The 17445-nt window shown below is 39.6% G+C and overlaps 1 protein-coding gene across 1 annotated transcript; it reads left to right on the forward strand.

Annotated features, from left to right (window-relative positions):
• The first annotated feature begins 122 nt into the window (after window positions 1-122).
• On the forward strand, window positions 123-17197 carry LOC100050083 (arylacetamide deacetylase-like). The gene is given in 5 exon segments (XM_014731555.3): window positions 123-875; window positions 9907-10129; window positions 12195-12264; window positions 13539-13710; window positions 15935-17197. Coding segments are annotated over 5 exon segments (1200 nt in total). The 5' UTR covers window positions 123-737; the 3' UTR covers window positions 16532-17197.
• The last annotated feature ends 248 nt before the right edge of the window (window positions 17198-17445 follow it).

Here is a 17445-nt window from a genome sequence, read left to right on the forward strand (position 1 = left end):
ATGAATGTTTGTTTTTGACTGCCTAGCAACAACCCAAGGGTGTTGGGTTTGACAGAACTTCCAGACAGCAGGTTCTGTTTGTTTTGCATAGTCCATCCTTTGTGCTTTGACTAAGTTTAGTTATTTCTGGATGGCCTATGAAACGACAAACTGACCAGTGAATTTTGTGTTCAAGAAATTGGGTAGCACTATTGATGCGGGGTCCGTGAGCCGAGGTGTCGAAAGAAAGATTTCTTAGACTCTCAAGATCTGGCAGTAGTGCTCTTTTATTTAGAGAATAGTGTGGAATAGCATGGGGACAGGACCCATGGGCAGGCAGAGCTCCTGCTGCTGCCCTGAGTTGAGGGTTAGGGCTAATTTTATAAGGCATGGGTATGTGACTTATTTTTACTGGAAAAAAAGAAAAAGATGATGTAAAAAGTCATTAAATGATTTCAGTGCAGATGGGGTCTGGTTATTGTGCGGTCATATAACTTTAGATACGAATCTGGCCATATAGATCGGCATGCAGGTGAGGATACCCCGGGCTTCTCTCCCTGGGGCAGTCCTAATTCATACCATAAAAAAAGTCCACTGGGTCGTATAGTTTGGCATGTAGGCCAGGTCACCTTGGGCCTCTCTAGCTGGGGCAGCCTTAATTCACATCACTATGATCTCTACTGGGTATAAAATAATCTTTCAGCGTTTCAGAAGTGCACTTCCTGTGCTGCCAAGTAGAAAGGGCAGAGAGAAACATCATGGGAAGAAAGACTATTTTGCTCCTGACCATGGGCATCCTCGGGGCATATTACGTCTACACGCCTCTACCAGATAACATTGAGGAACCATGGAGACTGGTTTGGGTGGACACGGTTTCGAGAAGTATAAGAAATTTGGTAAGTATAGAATTTTATCGACTCTGAATATTTAACAGTTTAATCAGAAGAAAAGTAATTTTCTGTTTCATTATTTTTTAGAATTTCTACTGTCTTGGAAATTCTGCTCTTAAAGTTTGCTTGCTGATTGTAAAAGCTTTTTTGCAATTTAACTCTTCCTTAATGCAGACTCCTAACAGAACGAATATGGAGGAAGTAGTCAATAGTTCTGATTTTAAATATTAAAAGGCAAAACATGCTGGCTGGGGAAAACAAAAGGTCTTATTGTGAGTTTTACGGCACGAATGCTGCCAGAATGTGGCATTTTAAAGTATGAACTTCGGAAATGGAAGAATTTAGCAGTATTGTGATTACTTAGAGAATTCTAGGCCATAATCTTGTATTCAGACATGAAAATACGTTCTCACTGAAATAGTTGTAAGCAGGTCACTGGTAAAAAGCCAAGGGAAAATGGGCGCGTGTGACTTCCAGCTGTCGAGGTTGAGCTGCTGAGGTGAAGGGCAGCGCTGGCTGGCTGCCCACCGGGAGTCCGTGGCTGGTCCTCGGAGACCCGCGGTTCTTTTCCAGTGAAACTCATTGCTTGGAAGGGAAACCATGCGTTATCTCTCTTAAGCTTCTCTGTAGCAAATTGCCTTCCTGTACCAAAAAAAAAAAAAAAGAAAAAGAAAAGAAAATTCAAGTAGAGCTAGCCTGGGTATTATAACACTTAGCTCGTTTTGTCTTTCCTTGTGTATTGTTTTAGGTGTTTTAACACTCTCTTCTGACATTTAATGTAGCTCTGAATAAGTGTGATACATGTCTTATTTTCCTTTTCTTATTAGTGATTTGGTCATCTTTTAGTAATTCTATTAGGACATAGGTTGTAGCTGAATTTGGGTCAATCTCACTAGAATAGAATTTCAAGTCTTAATTTTTAAAAGTTATTCTTGGGCCAGCCCCAGGGGCCTAGTGGTTAAGTTTGGTGTGCTCTGCTTTGGCAGCCTAGCTTTGGCCCCCGGGTGCAGACGTACACCATTTATCCATCAGTGTCCATGCTGTGATGGCGGCTTATGTACAAAATAGAGGAAGATTGGCAACAGATGTTAGCTCAGGGTGAAACTTCCTCAGCAAAAGAAAAAAAAATTATTCTTGAATTGTATTTAAAAATAGTTATTTTGGTTCATTGTTTTGATTTCTCAGTATTTGGGTAAATTATGTGTATATATATTTATATACACACCTTTGTACACGCATATAGTCCTCTTTGTGTGTCTTCTAAAGCAAGGTCGTTTTCTCTTTAGTACTTTTTAATCTTTTCTTCGTTTTTCTTTCCTTTTGTTTGTTTTTCTTATTTCTATCAGATAGACTACCTTGGGTTTCTTTTAATTTGGTGTTTCTTTCTGAGGTTATTTTGTTTTTCTTCTTCTCTTCTTTTTCTGAGTTCTACGGGACCAGTTTTCGGTCTCCCATCATTTTGACTAGGGATCCCCTCCAGATATCGCTGTATCTTCCTTGGAGATGTGTATTTCTGCTTCGTAATATTTCTTTTTATGTTATTTTAAAAATTCCTTTTACAGTATCGTGTAACTCATTGCATCTGCCTTGTAGCAACTTTTTTCCAGTTTGTTTTCTTCGTGTGTTGGAGCCTTGCTATTTTTTATAGAACATAGCACCTTGATTAAATGTTGTGAATACAACTTTTGTGTTATTTTTATTTGAATGAGATGAGTTTTCTTGGACAAGCTATTTCAAGAATGTGCTGGGGAGCAGAGGTAGGGTCAAGACATTTTTCTTTCAGTGGTTTTTGTGCTCAAGGACTCGTATTGCTGCAGTTTGTTTCTGTGCCTGGAAACCTGGAAATTCTCACCTATTCTCCTGAATGCCCTGGTCCCTCACTGACAGCTGTTAGCAAAGGATCCGGCCACGCCCTCCCAGTGTAGCCCTCCCCTTGGAAGTTCCTTCTCAGCTCAGTTTCCTGGGACCCTCCTGGGTGGCTCTGAGTTTCCAGGGCTGTGTCTCTCACCATCAGGCCGGTTCCTTCCTGTCCTGCTCCTGGGAAGCTTTGATTGTGCAGAAGCTCTTTCATTCTGGGAGTAGATATTTCTTGTCTTTTTCTAGGATCTGCCACTCTTAGGGCCCTTCACTCTCCTTTCTGGCCTTTCATACTGTGCTAACACCAAGGTTTTCTGGGCAGTTCTGCTGGTTTTGGCTGCTTTGGTCCAATACTGCACGTAATTTGTAGTTCATGAGTTTTCTGTGACTCTTGGTTCTTGGAAGAAATGGAGTTTATCTTTGTGATTATTTATTTGCTGTTTTCTTTCTTGCTCTGTGTGCTTTCCTACAGAAGAAAAGTATAGGTTTACCTTAAAGCCCTCATGCCTTTTATTAAAGAAAAAATCTAATTTGTTTGCTAAGTGTATGAGATTACCATACAATATGGCATCTTTCCAAAGTCCTTACAAAGCCCATTATCTACTGATGAAGTTGTCAAATTTTCTCCCATCCTCCTCTCCTCTCCCCAAAGAAACAAACCTTAGCAACTTCTTATTGGAACTTAATGTTGTCTGGTCCTACTCCGTGCTCGACCCATCAATTTGAGCATGAGATGAAGAATGGCAAGACAAACTTTTAATAATTCAGTGATGGAGACCAGTGGGAGTCACGGAATGGAATCAACTATTGACTGATCTGGGATGCAGCCTTATCTCCTAGGACAGGAATATCAAATATGGGTAACGACAATGCCAGTTCCCCTAGACTTCTCAGCAGTACCCTGAAGGTCCCTGAGGTTGCATGTAGGCTTGGTAACAAAGAACACTGCAAGTAAATAACACCATCGGACTTATCTCAGGCTCGGGATTATATGCACCTATGAAAAGTGTTTTCTGCCCTTAAACTGGGTTGTAAGGTTTTTCTTAGTTGCATTGGGACAGTTTGAAGCTTCTAGGTTTGAGGCAACTCCTGAATATATGTCTATATCATAACATTATTGCTTTTCGATCAAATTAGTCTGAGACACGAAATTAAATAATACAGAATAACTGGAAATGACCTTTCAATATATGAAGCAGAAAATTATAAATAGATCATTGTCAGTTTAACTCTTAGATTATGTTCCAAAATGCCCACATTTAAAAAAAAAATGTATTGTTTTAAGTGATTTATTTGATGATTATATTTAATGATCCATTTATATCATTTATGTTGTTGTTGGCTAGTTATAACATGTTAAGCTGCTTGTTAATACTTACAAAGAAAGAATGGACAACTGTGCTCTGAAAACAGCTCCCCACAGTGCAGCCTTACTGGTTCCCAGTATAGATTCAGCCATATAGTCCAAGAAAGTTGGTTAGCTTCCAGATAAAGTGCTTTTCATAAGCATCTTTGAAATTCCTGTCCTTCTGGTCTTTGATCAAATTTTCTCTCCTTTCTCATTAAATATAAAAATTTTAAACTCATAATTTTTCAGATCTAATGTTGATTCTGAGATCAGTGGAGCACCCATCAGAAACTTCCTTGTGTTGGTCAGTGAGAATCGATGCCCCCCTCCTCCTACCTGAGTACCTGTTCAAGGTCTTTCTTCATTCTGCCTTTTATTGGAGATTGTTTGTGTGAATGTCCATTTTTACCAATGGTCCATAAAGGCTGGGACCTATATCACAGGCATCTTGCATTAATCATGCTTTCTAGCACTGTGCTTTGCACATAGTGAACATCCAGTACATTATGTGAAGTTATATCACGTTCACTTGCATTGAAGAAACTTGCCTTCCAGGGACCGCCCCCCCTGGGTTGGCCTGAGTCCCTGCAGAGACGTCATTGCTCCCAGAGGCCTCTCTGCTTCCTTCCTTCTGGGATCCCAGGGGATTATTGCTCCCAGTGCTTTTAAAGGGGACTCTGCTCAGTGAATTTGCCAATACAGTAAACACACAGGTTAGATGTAATTTCAGTGTAGCTTTTCTTTTAAAACCCAGGAAGGCTGCAGGAAATACAGTTTATGTAAGAGAAAATGAGAGTTCAGGTAGGAGTCTGTAAAAAAATAGGAAACTTTCCAAAATGAACATCAGAAAAAGAGTGTAAAATGATAAATTTTATAATAGTTAAAATGTAGAGGTGTGATTATTTTCATGACTATTTCTCTGATGCCAATTTTGTTTTGGTGAATCTGGAGTCCTTGGAAGGTTACAGAGACAGTGACTAAAGGCAGAAACTAGAGATTTAGTTACTGCAACTGGGGGAAAAGAGGAGTATGAGAGCATAGGAAAATCCCGGGGCCTGGAGTAAATCTGCGCACAGGGGAATGTTAACTTAGCGGGATATGTGTGTGTGTGTGTACTCACACATACACTCATATATAAATACACTCATATATATGCTTACATATATAAATGAATGCACCATATATATACGATTATATGTAAATATATTTCTGTCTTTGTGTTATGTGCTTATGAACTATAGACAAGCATGAGGAAGCGTAGGAAAAAAGGGATGCAGATGACTATGAAGGAGTAAGGCAGCTGCATTTTCATTTCATTGGGAAGTTGTATAAAGTGTTACCAGTACTTAAAAGCAAGCCAGGGTCATATCTCAGAGGAAGAGGAATGGATTTGCTCCCAAGTCACCAGTTCCTGAGCTCCATACCACAACCCCAGCGGCCCCAGACCCTTTGATCCGCATTGGATCTGCTTGGGGGCAGAGCAGTTTGCAGTGCAGCCTGGACCCGAGGCAGAGCCTCCCCTGTCTTTAGTTCCCGCTCAAAGCCAGTGGGCTGAGGACCAGGCTTCCTGGGTAAGTAATTGGGAGTATTTTGCTACCATAATCTGAAGTGGGTCACGCAGCCTTTTGCCTTTGTTTTAGTGGTGAGGGTACAAGATGTAGCAACTTCCTCTCCCTGTGGAAAGAATATTGCAGTAAGCCCCAGACTTACCAACGGCCAGAAACTTGACCAAAGGACAAGTCCCTAAATTTCCATGAGGTTTACCATGCGCCCTTTGTCACGCATATGTGGCATTTGCTAGTTCCTGATCACCAGATCCATAAGCTTGATGCCCAGTGTTGTGGACCAGTGTGATGTCCTGTGGCAGAGAGAGACAATCAAGGCCCTTGTGGACAAGATTATGCAGGGAGCAGGAGGCTCCCTCAGACTGGAAGCAAGACGGTGATGGTGCACTGCTTTCTTTGCTGACTGGTAGGGAAGGAAAACCCTCTTGAATCACGAGCTGCACCCTGCATGCCAGGGGCTGTGTTGATTTGCCCATTAAAGAGGTCACATCTGGAATAGCAGCTGCAGTGGAGTTACCAACTGAAGACGTTTAGGATGGTTCCACCATCTTTCTCAGACATTCGTCTGTGCTCTGCACAAGTTATGTAGTCAACACACCCTTTACAAAATAAAACAGAGCCAGACACTTTACCACCTTGGTTAAAGCGATCAGGACAGATTGCAATCAGTAATATACTCTTGTAACAGGGAAGAGGCTCCAGCGTGAACTGAACAACTTCAATTTGTACAGAGATGGCTGGGTGTTTTAAAGGGAGAATGGGAGTAGAGCAGGCAGCAAGTGAGTGCTCAGTAGAGGCAGGAAGTGAAAAATGACAAAGGTTGGTCAGTGTAAATGCAATTAGGCTGTCTGGGTCTGTCTGCGAGCTGGCAATTATGGAAGTTAAGATTCTGTTGTCCCACAGGCTGGGAGACAGCAGCCCTGTTCTTCCTAACAATTACATTCCGAAGGAGGGGCTTTCAGGTCCTTGGGAAAGATACATACACATCTCAAAGGGACAGAGGAAGGACTCACTGTTGTAAGGCCTTCTAGCAAAGGCTCTAAGAAAGGATGGTCAGGGGCTTATCTGTCAGGTGTTGGCTAGAACCAACAGTTCATTTTAGGGGGAGCATTGAACTTTCTCAGGCAGGCGCTTTAAGGGGTTTAGGGTCATCCTGGCGATGGGACCTTGAGCTTGACCTTCTTAGAAACTATGTTAGTGTTTGTTTAAGTCTTCTAACGTGGGGAGATGGGGGTGGATGAAACCATTTGTGTTGAGAGTCTGTGGTTTTGTAGGCCAGGCTGATGCCTAGTTGGGGAGGGGACTCTTAGGAGCTTGGCTAGTGTTTGGTCAAGGAGAGAATCTTTGTCACCTCGAGACTTGCGACAGAAATCATCATGTCTGAATTTTTCAAATCTTTGATTGTGGCCCTGATCTTTGCAATTCCCTGGGATGCACTATTGCTTTGTTTCACTGTTTCAGTAGGGAGGAGCAGTTTCAAGTGTTGCTACATGGTCCTGACCTCCATAATGTCTCCCAGTTGATGGAACAAGGAGCCAATGGAAGGACACTGTCAGTAACCAAGTATGACTAATTCAACTACTCATTGAGAGAAACTGGGGGAATAAACACAATGTGGATTTTCAGAACCACTGGACTCATTTTAACATGGAATCAGTCTAACACACTGTTTCACACTTGATATCCCCAAGCCCCCACTCTGCTTAATGGCCACAGTTGCTCTGGAGTTCCCAGGAATTAATACCATTTCAGAACCAGCGCCCAGTATTCCTTTTCCAAAATCTGAGTGTTCCCCTTTCCCCAGTATAAAGTCATCCAAGCCAAAGGTCTTGCTTTTCTTTGGGAATGCTAAGAAGCTGACTTATAGTACTCATTTGTAACAGTGTTGCGTGGACCTCCCTTAGGGCACCCTGACTTTCCTTCATTCAAGGGATCTGAGTCTGTGAAGTGGCTTAGCTCTGAAAATTGTGTGAGAAGCCATAACAATACAGATTAAGTCAGACTTCAGTCCATTGCCCAACCACAACAGCCTTCCAGACATTATGATCACTTAGTTGCTGACAGAGATCTCTGAGATTATGTCTCAACACTGCTGCTCATTGCAGTAGCTACATAAACCTTATATTTGGGTTTTAATCTCTGCTGCTTGGCCTACAAGACTTTGGGAATCTCATCGTCCCCACTGAAATCAGAAAGTCCATGTCAATGTCAGAATCTCCCACTGTCATCGCGGACAGCAGATGACTAGCATCACAGGTAGTTTTATAAGATGCTAGGGTTCCACTCAAGAATATATTTCCAGCGTCTTAGTATAGAGTATGCTCTGGACTTTGGTGAAATAGTGTTGGGGTGGGTTATGGGTTATGATAATAAATTAGATCCAATATTACTATTTTCCTAGGGCTTTGGATTTCTTCCTCTACAATTTATAGAAACTTGGCCTCTAATCTTCCTTGAATGCATCCACTGCTGAGGCTGGTTGCTATTGCTTCTGCTGGGGGAGGCTCAGTAGGATATGGGAGTTTAGGGTGTTCTAAATCCATATAAGTGTTTCTAGACCTGTACTCAGAATATCACTTAGATGTCAAAGATAGACCAAACTGTGACATTCAACTAAGACATCTGGCAGGACTGTGACTTCATCTTGCATTGTAATTCCACAATCTGCAAGATCAGAAAGAGATGTCAGAGAGAAGAGATTTCTTTTAGGGAATGTGTGCAGAGTCTCTACTTTACTGAGTGTGATTTCAGCTGAAACACTAAAAACTTGAGAACATAATTTTTCTTTCAGTGAACTTTCAAGTGCAGTCAATGCTTGAACTCATCATTTTTGCTGTAATGTTTTGTTACAACAGCTACTTGGTCTCTCAAAACTCTCCCTTATTAGGGATGATTACAAATTTTAAATTTAATAATTGTTTTGCTATTACATTTCATGCATTAACAGGTCCCATTTTACATTGGCAATAAGGCCATCACTATACTTAAATCTAACCAAGTCAGTTATCTAATTCCAACGTGTGTCGTAAGTGGTCTCCTTTCTGAGAACTCCTTCTAGACTTTATTCTCTATCTATCATGGCTTTGTTAGAATATAGACACTGCTATAAGTATCACAATAGAAATAGATTAAAAATATGGAGTTTGAGATATACAACTTTGAGAGTGCAGGGGTGAAGAGAAGGCACCGATAATTCCAGCTGCCTACATCATTGAAGTGGTAGTTCTTGGAAGGACAACCAGACGCATCAAAAGCCACATGTTTGTCAATGTCCATATGAATGCCCACGGTGGCTCAGAGAAAATAATGGCTTTCCTTCATTTCTGCCCTCTCAATCTTGTGAGAGTGACTCTCTGTGGCGTAGTTTCATCTGGCAAGGTGCTGTGGGAAATGTGTCTCCCTGACTTGCCTTTCAGGAACAAGGCAGGGATGACTCAGTGTTGAAAACTGACAATTTTGCTCATTGGTTTTGTAGTTATTTTATCTTCATATATTGGGGCAATGACTGACCCAGCTATTTAATTGATCACCTAGTACCATAGTCCACATGTTTTCAATTTAAGATTGGAGAATAAGGCTATTTGATTCTTGGAATCCCAACATTGTAAGTCCGTTATGATTTGGCATACACTCACCTCTTGACGTCCCTTTTCTTTCATGCATCCTTGTGTGGACCACACTTCACAGCCTTACTAAACTACCTGCATTTCTCCAATTGTAATAGGAGCGTCCCTCTGTCTGTTCCTTTGGCCTAGAGTGAGATTTCCTCCTTTGTTTGGCCAAACTCACTCCCCTTTCAGCACTCATATCGGAGTCCACCTATTGTTTGAAAACTCCCCAGGTCTTACATCTAGGCAACTAGTTTATCTCCCCATTGACCTTTGCCAGAGTTCTTTGTACATGTCTGTGAGATATGCAGTTGTGTTGTTTTATAACTGCTTATATATTCATTTCTCCCACTTGACTCTGAGCCTCTCTGAGTAGAGAACTTACCTTGTTTATCTTTGTACACAAAGTAGGAAGCATAGAATCTGCCAAGTTGTAATACTTCTTTGATTCTTTATCTTTTTCACCTGAGTCAACTATTGTGGTAAAGATTCTGAATCTCCAGTACTTTTAACTGTGTCGTTCAGATTCACCTGTGACAACATGACCCAGGACCAGTGAGAGCATATATGCATACTTCTATGTTCATGAACAATGTTGACATTTGATATTTGTAACCTGGTGTTAATTGATTTTTTTCTCTCTCTCACTCTCCTTTTAGGGTCTGTTTGTTGAACTATTGGGAATCACCCATTTTATGAACCTTATAACGTTCTTTATGTGGTTTCAAGAAGTTCCACCCACATCTGATGAAAATGTCACTGTGACGGACACAAGTTTCAACAACGTTCCTGTCCGTATGTATGTACCAAAATGAAAGTCAGAGACACTAAGAAGGGGTTTATTTTTTATTCATGGTGGTGGTTGGTTCTCGGGGAGTGCTGGTATGTGCCCATTGTTGAAAATTTTAGTTTCTCATATAGCTTACATTTTATTAAGATGTTGCCTCCAACATATCAAGAAGATATATCTGTTAAACATTGTCACAGATAACAGAACACTTTAGCTGTCTGAAATTTATTTCTTTGGAGGTATGTTAGTCTATAGGAATTATTTTAAATCTCTTTCTGAAAGGGAATAATCAATACCAACAGCTGTAGCAAATCTCAGGTAAGAAGAAGAAGTGTTTCATGAACTTAGAAACGTATTGTTAAATGCAGAAATGATGAAATGTTGTAATGAAAACCAAAGTGAAGCGAGTGGAATAGTGAATATGAAATGAGGAAATGGAGATGCTTACTCCAGTCTTTCCCTAAGCTTAGATATGAAGCAAATGAGAAGAAAGGTGTTAGATAGAAAAGAAGTACAGAGTTGGGTAAAGGCATTTTTAGTTTTATTTGACATAAAATACGTATACTTTCAATTTATTTTATGTATTTTCTATAAATAGATCTAATATATAATATTTTATCAAATATATAATTTTACTTTATATAACATAAACTTATATTTTATTTATCTATAAACATATTTCATGTTACATATATTTTAAATTTATATATGGGCAGTCTATGGCCATGTTTATAAGCTGAAGGTGAAGACGGCGGTTAAGAGCAGCGCACTGGGGCAGCGGGGCGGGGCGGGGCTGCGGGGGACGAGGTTTGCCCGACCTAGAGGATCTGGGAGGCAACCGGATTCACTGCAGAGGGGAAGTGTTGGCAACACGCGGGAGAAGGAGCCCGGCCTTTCCTCTGGACTCGAGGAGAAGAGGTGTTGATAGGCATTGGTGTAGGTTGGAAATGTAAATTGGAGCAATAAAGGCTATGATCCTGTCTATCATTTTCTATAAATTCAGGCAGCACAGTCATCAGCTGGCAATGAAGTGATGTTTCTAAGGCAAAACCTGACTATGCCATGATTCAGTTAGTTCTCAAGTCCCTACTGCCCAAGGCACTTCTTTAGAAAGCTCTCCATCAAAGTACCCATGAAGAACAGGACTATGCCTACCAAGGTAAAGGAGCTGAGTACCAGCAAGCTCTGGAACACAATAGTATTTGCCTCATGCTTTCTATTTCAATATTAAATAGAAGCACAAAAATGTGTGCTCTCATTCAAAATATAAGCATGACTTTATATAGTAAGTGTTAAATAAAAATTTAAAGCTTAATCTGTATTTGACAATTTAAGATTATTCAGCACCTGACTTTGGAAGCATCACAAGGTAACCTCTACTCCCCTTTTTGCGGCCCACATGACACAACCTTTGTGACAACCTCATATCCTGATACTTCTCCTTTAGCACTTTATGATTTCTCCCTCCTCTTGTTACTAGCAAAAGCTATTTTATCTACTTAAAATTTTCTTATATACAAAACGGAGCACTTACCCAAGCCCAATAGCAAACATGTGTGACCCATCCCCACCCCGTATACATGGTCAAAAAACCCCGGAAAACACCTTCCTTCTTGTCTGCCTGGAAAATATGAATACAGAAATCATGTCTCCGCTGTCTCTTCTTCCTCTTTACTCTTCTTTATCTTCCCCTGGCAGTTTTGATGAAGTCTAATACTCTTGCCATGCAGCACTTTCTATATCCCTCCATTAAAGCAATTACTATTTTGCATTATTGCTTTTTGTTTGTATGCCTGCCCCTCCCTGCCCCTGTTTGCAGTAGACTGTACTTCCTGAAAGTCAGGCCGTTCATGTTTATGTGTTTGTACTTTCAACACCTAATGCCTGCTGAATGAAGGGAGAAGAGATTAATGTTAAAGAGAATGAAGTTGGTTTAAATTATCCAGTGTGAAAATGGGGGGAAGGACAGGAGAGCAGACAACATGCATTAAAAGATCACTGAGTGAAGGATTCACGTTCCATAACGATGATGCAATATTAGACATATTTTCCCCCGAACATTTCAGTGAGGAACAAGGTGTCGTAGTTGGCTTTCTGCTGGAGGAAACACCCATCGAATCACTTGTCAGTCTCTGATTTGATTTTCTTTTATCTCAGCTTTGTTTAACTATGACCTTCTGTCAAGACGGACGGCTGATAGACTTGATGCTGTTGTCATTTCAACCAAGTAAGAGCACTGTTGGTTTGCTTGGGTTTGGCCAGCTGCCTAATATAGTAAAATGTTCTCAGCTGTCTTGCTCACACCTGGGTTATGCCAGGAGTGTCTCAAATGAAACAGAGACGGTGAGAATAGAGAAAGTAAGCTTGAGTATGACCAGAAAAGGAGTCAGAGAGAAAAGAGTTGTGTAGTTAGGTCAAGCATGGATCAAAAACAGGAAGTCAAGAAATTGTTAGAATAAAATTAAACTATTGCATCTTATGGACAAATGACCTCCGCTGGATTTCTAGCCTACTCCTAATTAACAGAGTGAATAAGAAGGAGAGCTTTGTAGTCAGGGAATCCAGTTCAAAGCCTCATTCTAGAATTAATTAAATGACTTTGTGCCAGTTAAATATCATTTTAGCTCAGTTTTCTCATATGTAAACTGGGAGTCATATAATATTTTCTATATCATAGAGTTGTTTAGAGGATTAGGTGATAAAATACATTTAAAGCAATTAGTATAGTATATTTTTGGTATAATTCATCATTAAAAGCAATTAAGCATCAAATAACATATAGGAATTCAGGCAAAAGCTATTTCCAAAAAGTATTCTAGAGGCTGGCCTGGTGGTATAGTGGTTAAGTTCATGCGCTACGCCTTGGGGGCCCTGGGTTTGCAGGTTCAGATCCTGGGTGTGGTCCACCGCTCATCAAGCCATGCTGTGGTGGCATTCTATATACAAAGTAGAGGGAAATTGGCACAGATGTTAGCTTAGGGACCATCTTCCTCACCAAAAAGAAAAAAAGTGGCGCTCTAGATCAATAATTAATAACAGAATATAAACCCAATGGGAATGAACAGAAAAATGAAGAAACTATGACAAAAAACAAACCAGTAACTACATGTGAACTTGATCATTAGATTAAATTGGAATGGAATAAGTCCTAAGATTTGCTTGCTATTTATTGTTTACTAATAAAGTATAGTAATTACAAAGAAAATAACATTCTGGGGAAGTTTATTTAGGGGAAATTATTACCTGGGTTTTCTTTTTTTTTCCTTAAGCCTAATCCAAGTTTTGCATTCAAGCCTTTACTTGTGTAAAAATGACTTTCATAAATGCCTTCACATCAAGCATTGACATAAGGATAAAGTCTGTCTTTGAATTTGTAATGGCTCAAAATATCAGGTTTGCTAAAGCAAAATTTTACTTTTGATTTTAGGGTTAGAGCTGCACACACACACATTTTTTTATTAAAAATAATTGACTTGAAGAACATTGTTGTTCTGTCCACAGCTACAGACTGGCGCCTAAACATCACTTTCCAAATCAATTTGAAGATGTATATAATGCGACAAGGTGGTTCTTACGCCAAGATGTGCTTGATGAGCGCGGTGTAGATCCCGAGAGAGTCGGTATTTCTGGGACGAGCTCCGGAGGGAACTTAGCTGCAGCAGTGGCTCAACAGGTATGGTGCTCAAATTTGTTTCATTTTCTGAAAATATCCTGTACTTAAATATATTTATTTCAAATGTTAAAATATCAATGCCATTATGTCATTATATTAATGTATTAGAGATCATGGATACATAGAGATTAATATGAAAGCACTTTTATGTGCCTGCTGCTTTTATTCTTACCTCCTGCCAGAGTGTTTTTAATAAAATGGTAACATCCCCTTTGTAAGTCATTAGTTTAAACAAAATTAATATGGTCAGCTAAGTATCACACTGTTTTGTTATATTAATGGATCTATTTGTGAAATCAATCAATGACACCAATCACCGTAACTAGAGAATCAGATGATTTTAGTATTCTTCAGTAGAATAAGCTAAAATTTGCATGAAAACTGTTATCAGAATAATCAAATTGCCCATAGACAAAAATTTTAGCAGATTCACAGATATCGTTTACTTGTGGAAGGAATTATAATTTTCAGATATCAATTTTCATACTATTTCTATGACATCTAGCTAAAACTGGACACTTAGTTACCAGTTTAACATGGTACATAATTATAATTAGTCTAATAGATTATGAGTAAAATTGGTTTTGATACTGGTTATCTGACTTAAGAAATAAGCCAGGCACTAATAGATTAGAACAATGTGGCTATAGGAAAAACTTCCTTAGAGATTTGCAAGTGAATGTCTTCAATTTAATAATTGACTCTAATCACAAATATTGCACATTAACTTGTGCAATGAAACAAAACTTGCTTTGATTTTATTATTCACTTTTATACACATTTTAAAGTATATAAGCTTTGGCTTCCGGTACCTTTAAGATAACCTTCTCATGATTTCTAGCCAAAGGAAAGATGTGAATTCGGTGATTTGTTCTAAATATACTGCAGAGCAGATATCTGCTACTTTCCAGAAATTTAGTTCCATGTTCCCTACTCATTGTTGCTCCGAGAGGCATATTGATGAATACAAAGAACACACATCAGGAGACAACACAGATTTTTGGAGCTGAAGGAATGTCTAACTGCGACCTTGGACAAACCTAATCTCCTCAAGCATCAGAGTTTTTTTTTTTACTGTGTTGCATAATAAGCCCTTCTTCTTATGTAGGTCAGGCCAACTAATTCTGACCCATAATTATTAGAAATCTGGATAAAGTATTCAGGAAAGCATCAATGAGCTAAGAAGATATGAAAAATTGCCAGGCCAAAGTTTTTTTTTTATACTTTTTGTTTTTGGAAAGGAAGATTGGCCCTGAGCTAACATTTGTTGCCAATCTTCCTCTTTTTTTTTCTCCCTAAAGCCCCAGTGCATAGTTGCATATCCTAGTTGTTAGCATTCTAGCTCTTCTATGTGGGATGCCACCACAGCATGGCTTGATGAGTGGTGTGTAGGTCGGTGCCCAGGATCCGAACTGGTGATCCCCAGGCCGTCGAAGCAGAGTGTGTGAACTTAACCACTCAGCCATGGAGCCAGTCCCCCGAAATGTTTAAAAAACTAGAAACAAAACCCTACAACAATAAACCCAGGACTCAATGACCTCTCCACCCTAAAGGCATATGCCAATCAAAAGGATTCTGTTCAATCAAGATGAGCTCTGGAAGCTTTTCAGGGCTAGAGAGTTGAAGTCAAAGTCCAGGGCCCTCCAAATATGGGGACACACATGCATCCAATTAATAGGAACACTTTACTACACCTCAAATATATGCATGTTAATTTGTAGATAAATTTGTCTTAATGCATTAGTGTAATTTGAATATTTAGAACACATAAATGTTAAAATGAATTAGACTTTTGCCCAAGATTCATCTGTTTAATGTCAGAGCCAAATTAGAATTTCTAGTTACATGATCTTTCCCTTAAATAGGAATGTCTGTTGGTATAATAATATATGTACGTAAACTTTTTGCTTGAAAAGAATCAGTTTCCTCTGATTGCCGTTCTTGGTCGGGAGAGTAGATCACAGAGCAGACGTCCTCTCTCCCACTCCCCATGAGGAAAGTTGTACACATCACTTGGTCTACATTCACGGTATTTAAGTATAGAAACCTAATCTTAGATATAATATTGAAAATTGGAGAGTTTTTTGAGACATATTTCTTGTTGTTTTTGATTATCTTTTTGAGATTCTGAATTTACCTCATGTAAACCTATTGTTTTTAAATGAAAAAATATATTTCTAAATGAAAACTATTCTTTGAGCAACTTATGTTAAATTGTTTTCAGCTCCTAGATGACCCAGATGTCAAGATCAAACTCAGGACCCAGTCTTTAGTGTATCCTGCCCTTCAGTCTCTTGATATGGACTTGCCGTCATATCGGGAAAACGCACATTTTCCGCCTCTGTCCAGATCATTCGGGGTCAGGATCTTGAGTGAATACTTTACCACAGACAAATCACTTGAAAAAGCCATGCTCTTCAATCAGCACGTACCAGTGGAATCAAGCTATCTGTTCCAGTATGTTAATTGGAGTTCTTTGCTTCCTGAGAAGTTTAAGAAAGGGCAATTTTATAACAGTCCAACTCTTGGTAGCTCTCAGTTGGCTAAAAAATATCCAGGGTTTCTAGATGTGAGGGCATCCCCCTTGTTGGCTGATGACAGAAAGTTGCATCGTTTACCCTTGACCTACGTCATCACCTGTCAGTATGACGTGTTAAGAGACGATGGACTCATGTACGTCTCCCGAGTTCGGAACGCTGGAGTTAGGGTGACCCATAACCACGTTGAGGACAGATTCCAAGGAATACTTTCCTATCATGAATTTAAAATTGGACATAGAACACAAAATCAGTATTTAAACTGGCTAAGTGAAAATCTATAGTAAAAATCTGAGCAGTGGTTCATAAAAATACGCAAACCTCAAGATAGGAAACAAATTAGTGATAATCAAAGGGTGTTTGAATTGCTGTGTATCCCCGTGACCTTTCTAAGGTCCTCATAGCTATAGCGTTGTTGGTTTATATTTTTAACTCAGCGGTTTCTCCTCTATTCCTTATTCTGTGTTGTTTATTCACTTCTATACCTTAGAAAATATCTACTTTCCCACATATTTTTTTCTTGCTATTGTTACTCCTTTTTTCTATCTCTAATTTACAGCCCTAGTTTTTTGATTGCCTGGTAATATTGCTGTTGAGAAGACAGTTTTGAACAAACATGTCTGGCTCGTGAAGTGCCAGAACTTCAATTAGTGCGATGTGGAGCCTCCAGATGCCGCCTGGGGGGCACTAACATGAGTTGTGTGCTAACTCTTCTTCAAAGCGTTTGCCTCAGTATAATGTCTAGCACTATAAAATTCACTTCTTAATGCAAACCTGTGCTACGAAACAAAAATAATGCCAGTGATCTCTCAGGTACTTTAGGGAAAAGCAGCTCTATTCTTGTGAGCAATTAGGAACACTGAAGTGGGAGGCGGTACCTCCACATGTAGCAGTGGTGAGTGGAGCTGAGGACATGGAAGAAATAATAAAACTGAATTGAAAAATTTGAATCTCTGAAAGTTCTTATGTCCATATGGGCATAGTAGAGGGAAAACTAAGATTAAATTGGTGTGTTCTTGGACTATCTTAGACAGTTTGGGCTGGTAAAACACAATGCCAGAGTGGTGGCTTATAAACAACAGAAATTTATTTCTCCCAATTCTGGATGCTCAGGGTGTCAGCATAGACAAGTTCCAATGAGAGCAGTCTTCTGGGTTGCAGACTGCCAGCTTTTCACTGTACCTCACATGGCAGAAGG

Source organism: Equus caballus, chromosome 16 (genome assembly GCF_041296265.1).
Source record: "Equus caballus isolate H_3958 breed thoroughbred chromosome 16, TB-T2T, whole genome shotgun sequence".
NCBI lineage: Eukaryota > Metazoa > Chordata > Mammalia > Perissodactyla > Equidae > Equus > Equus caballus.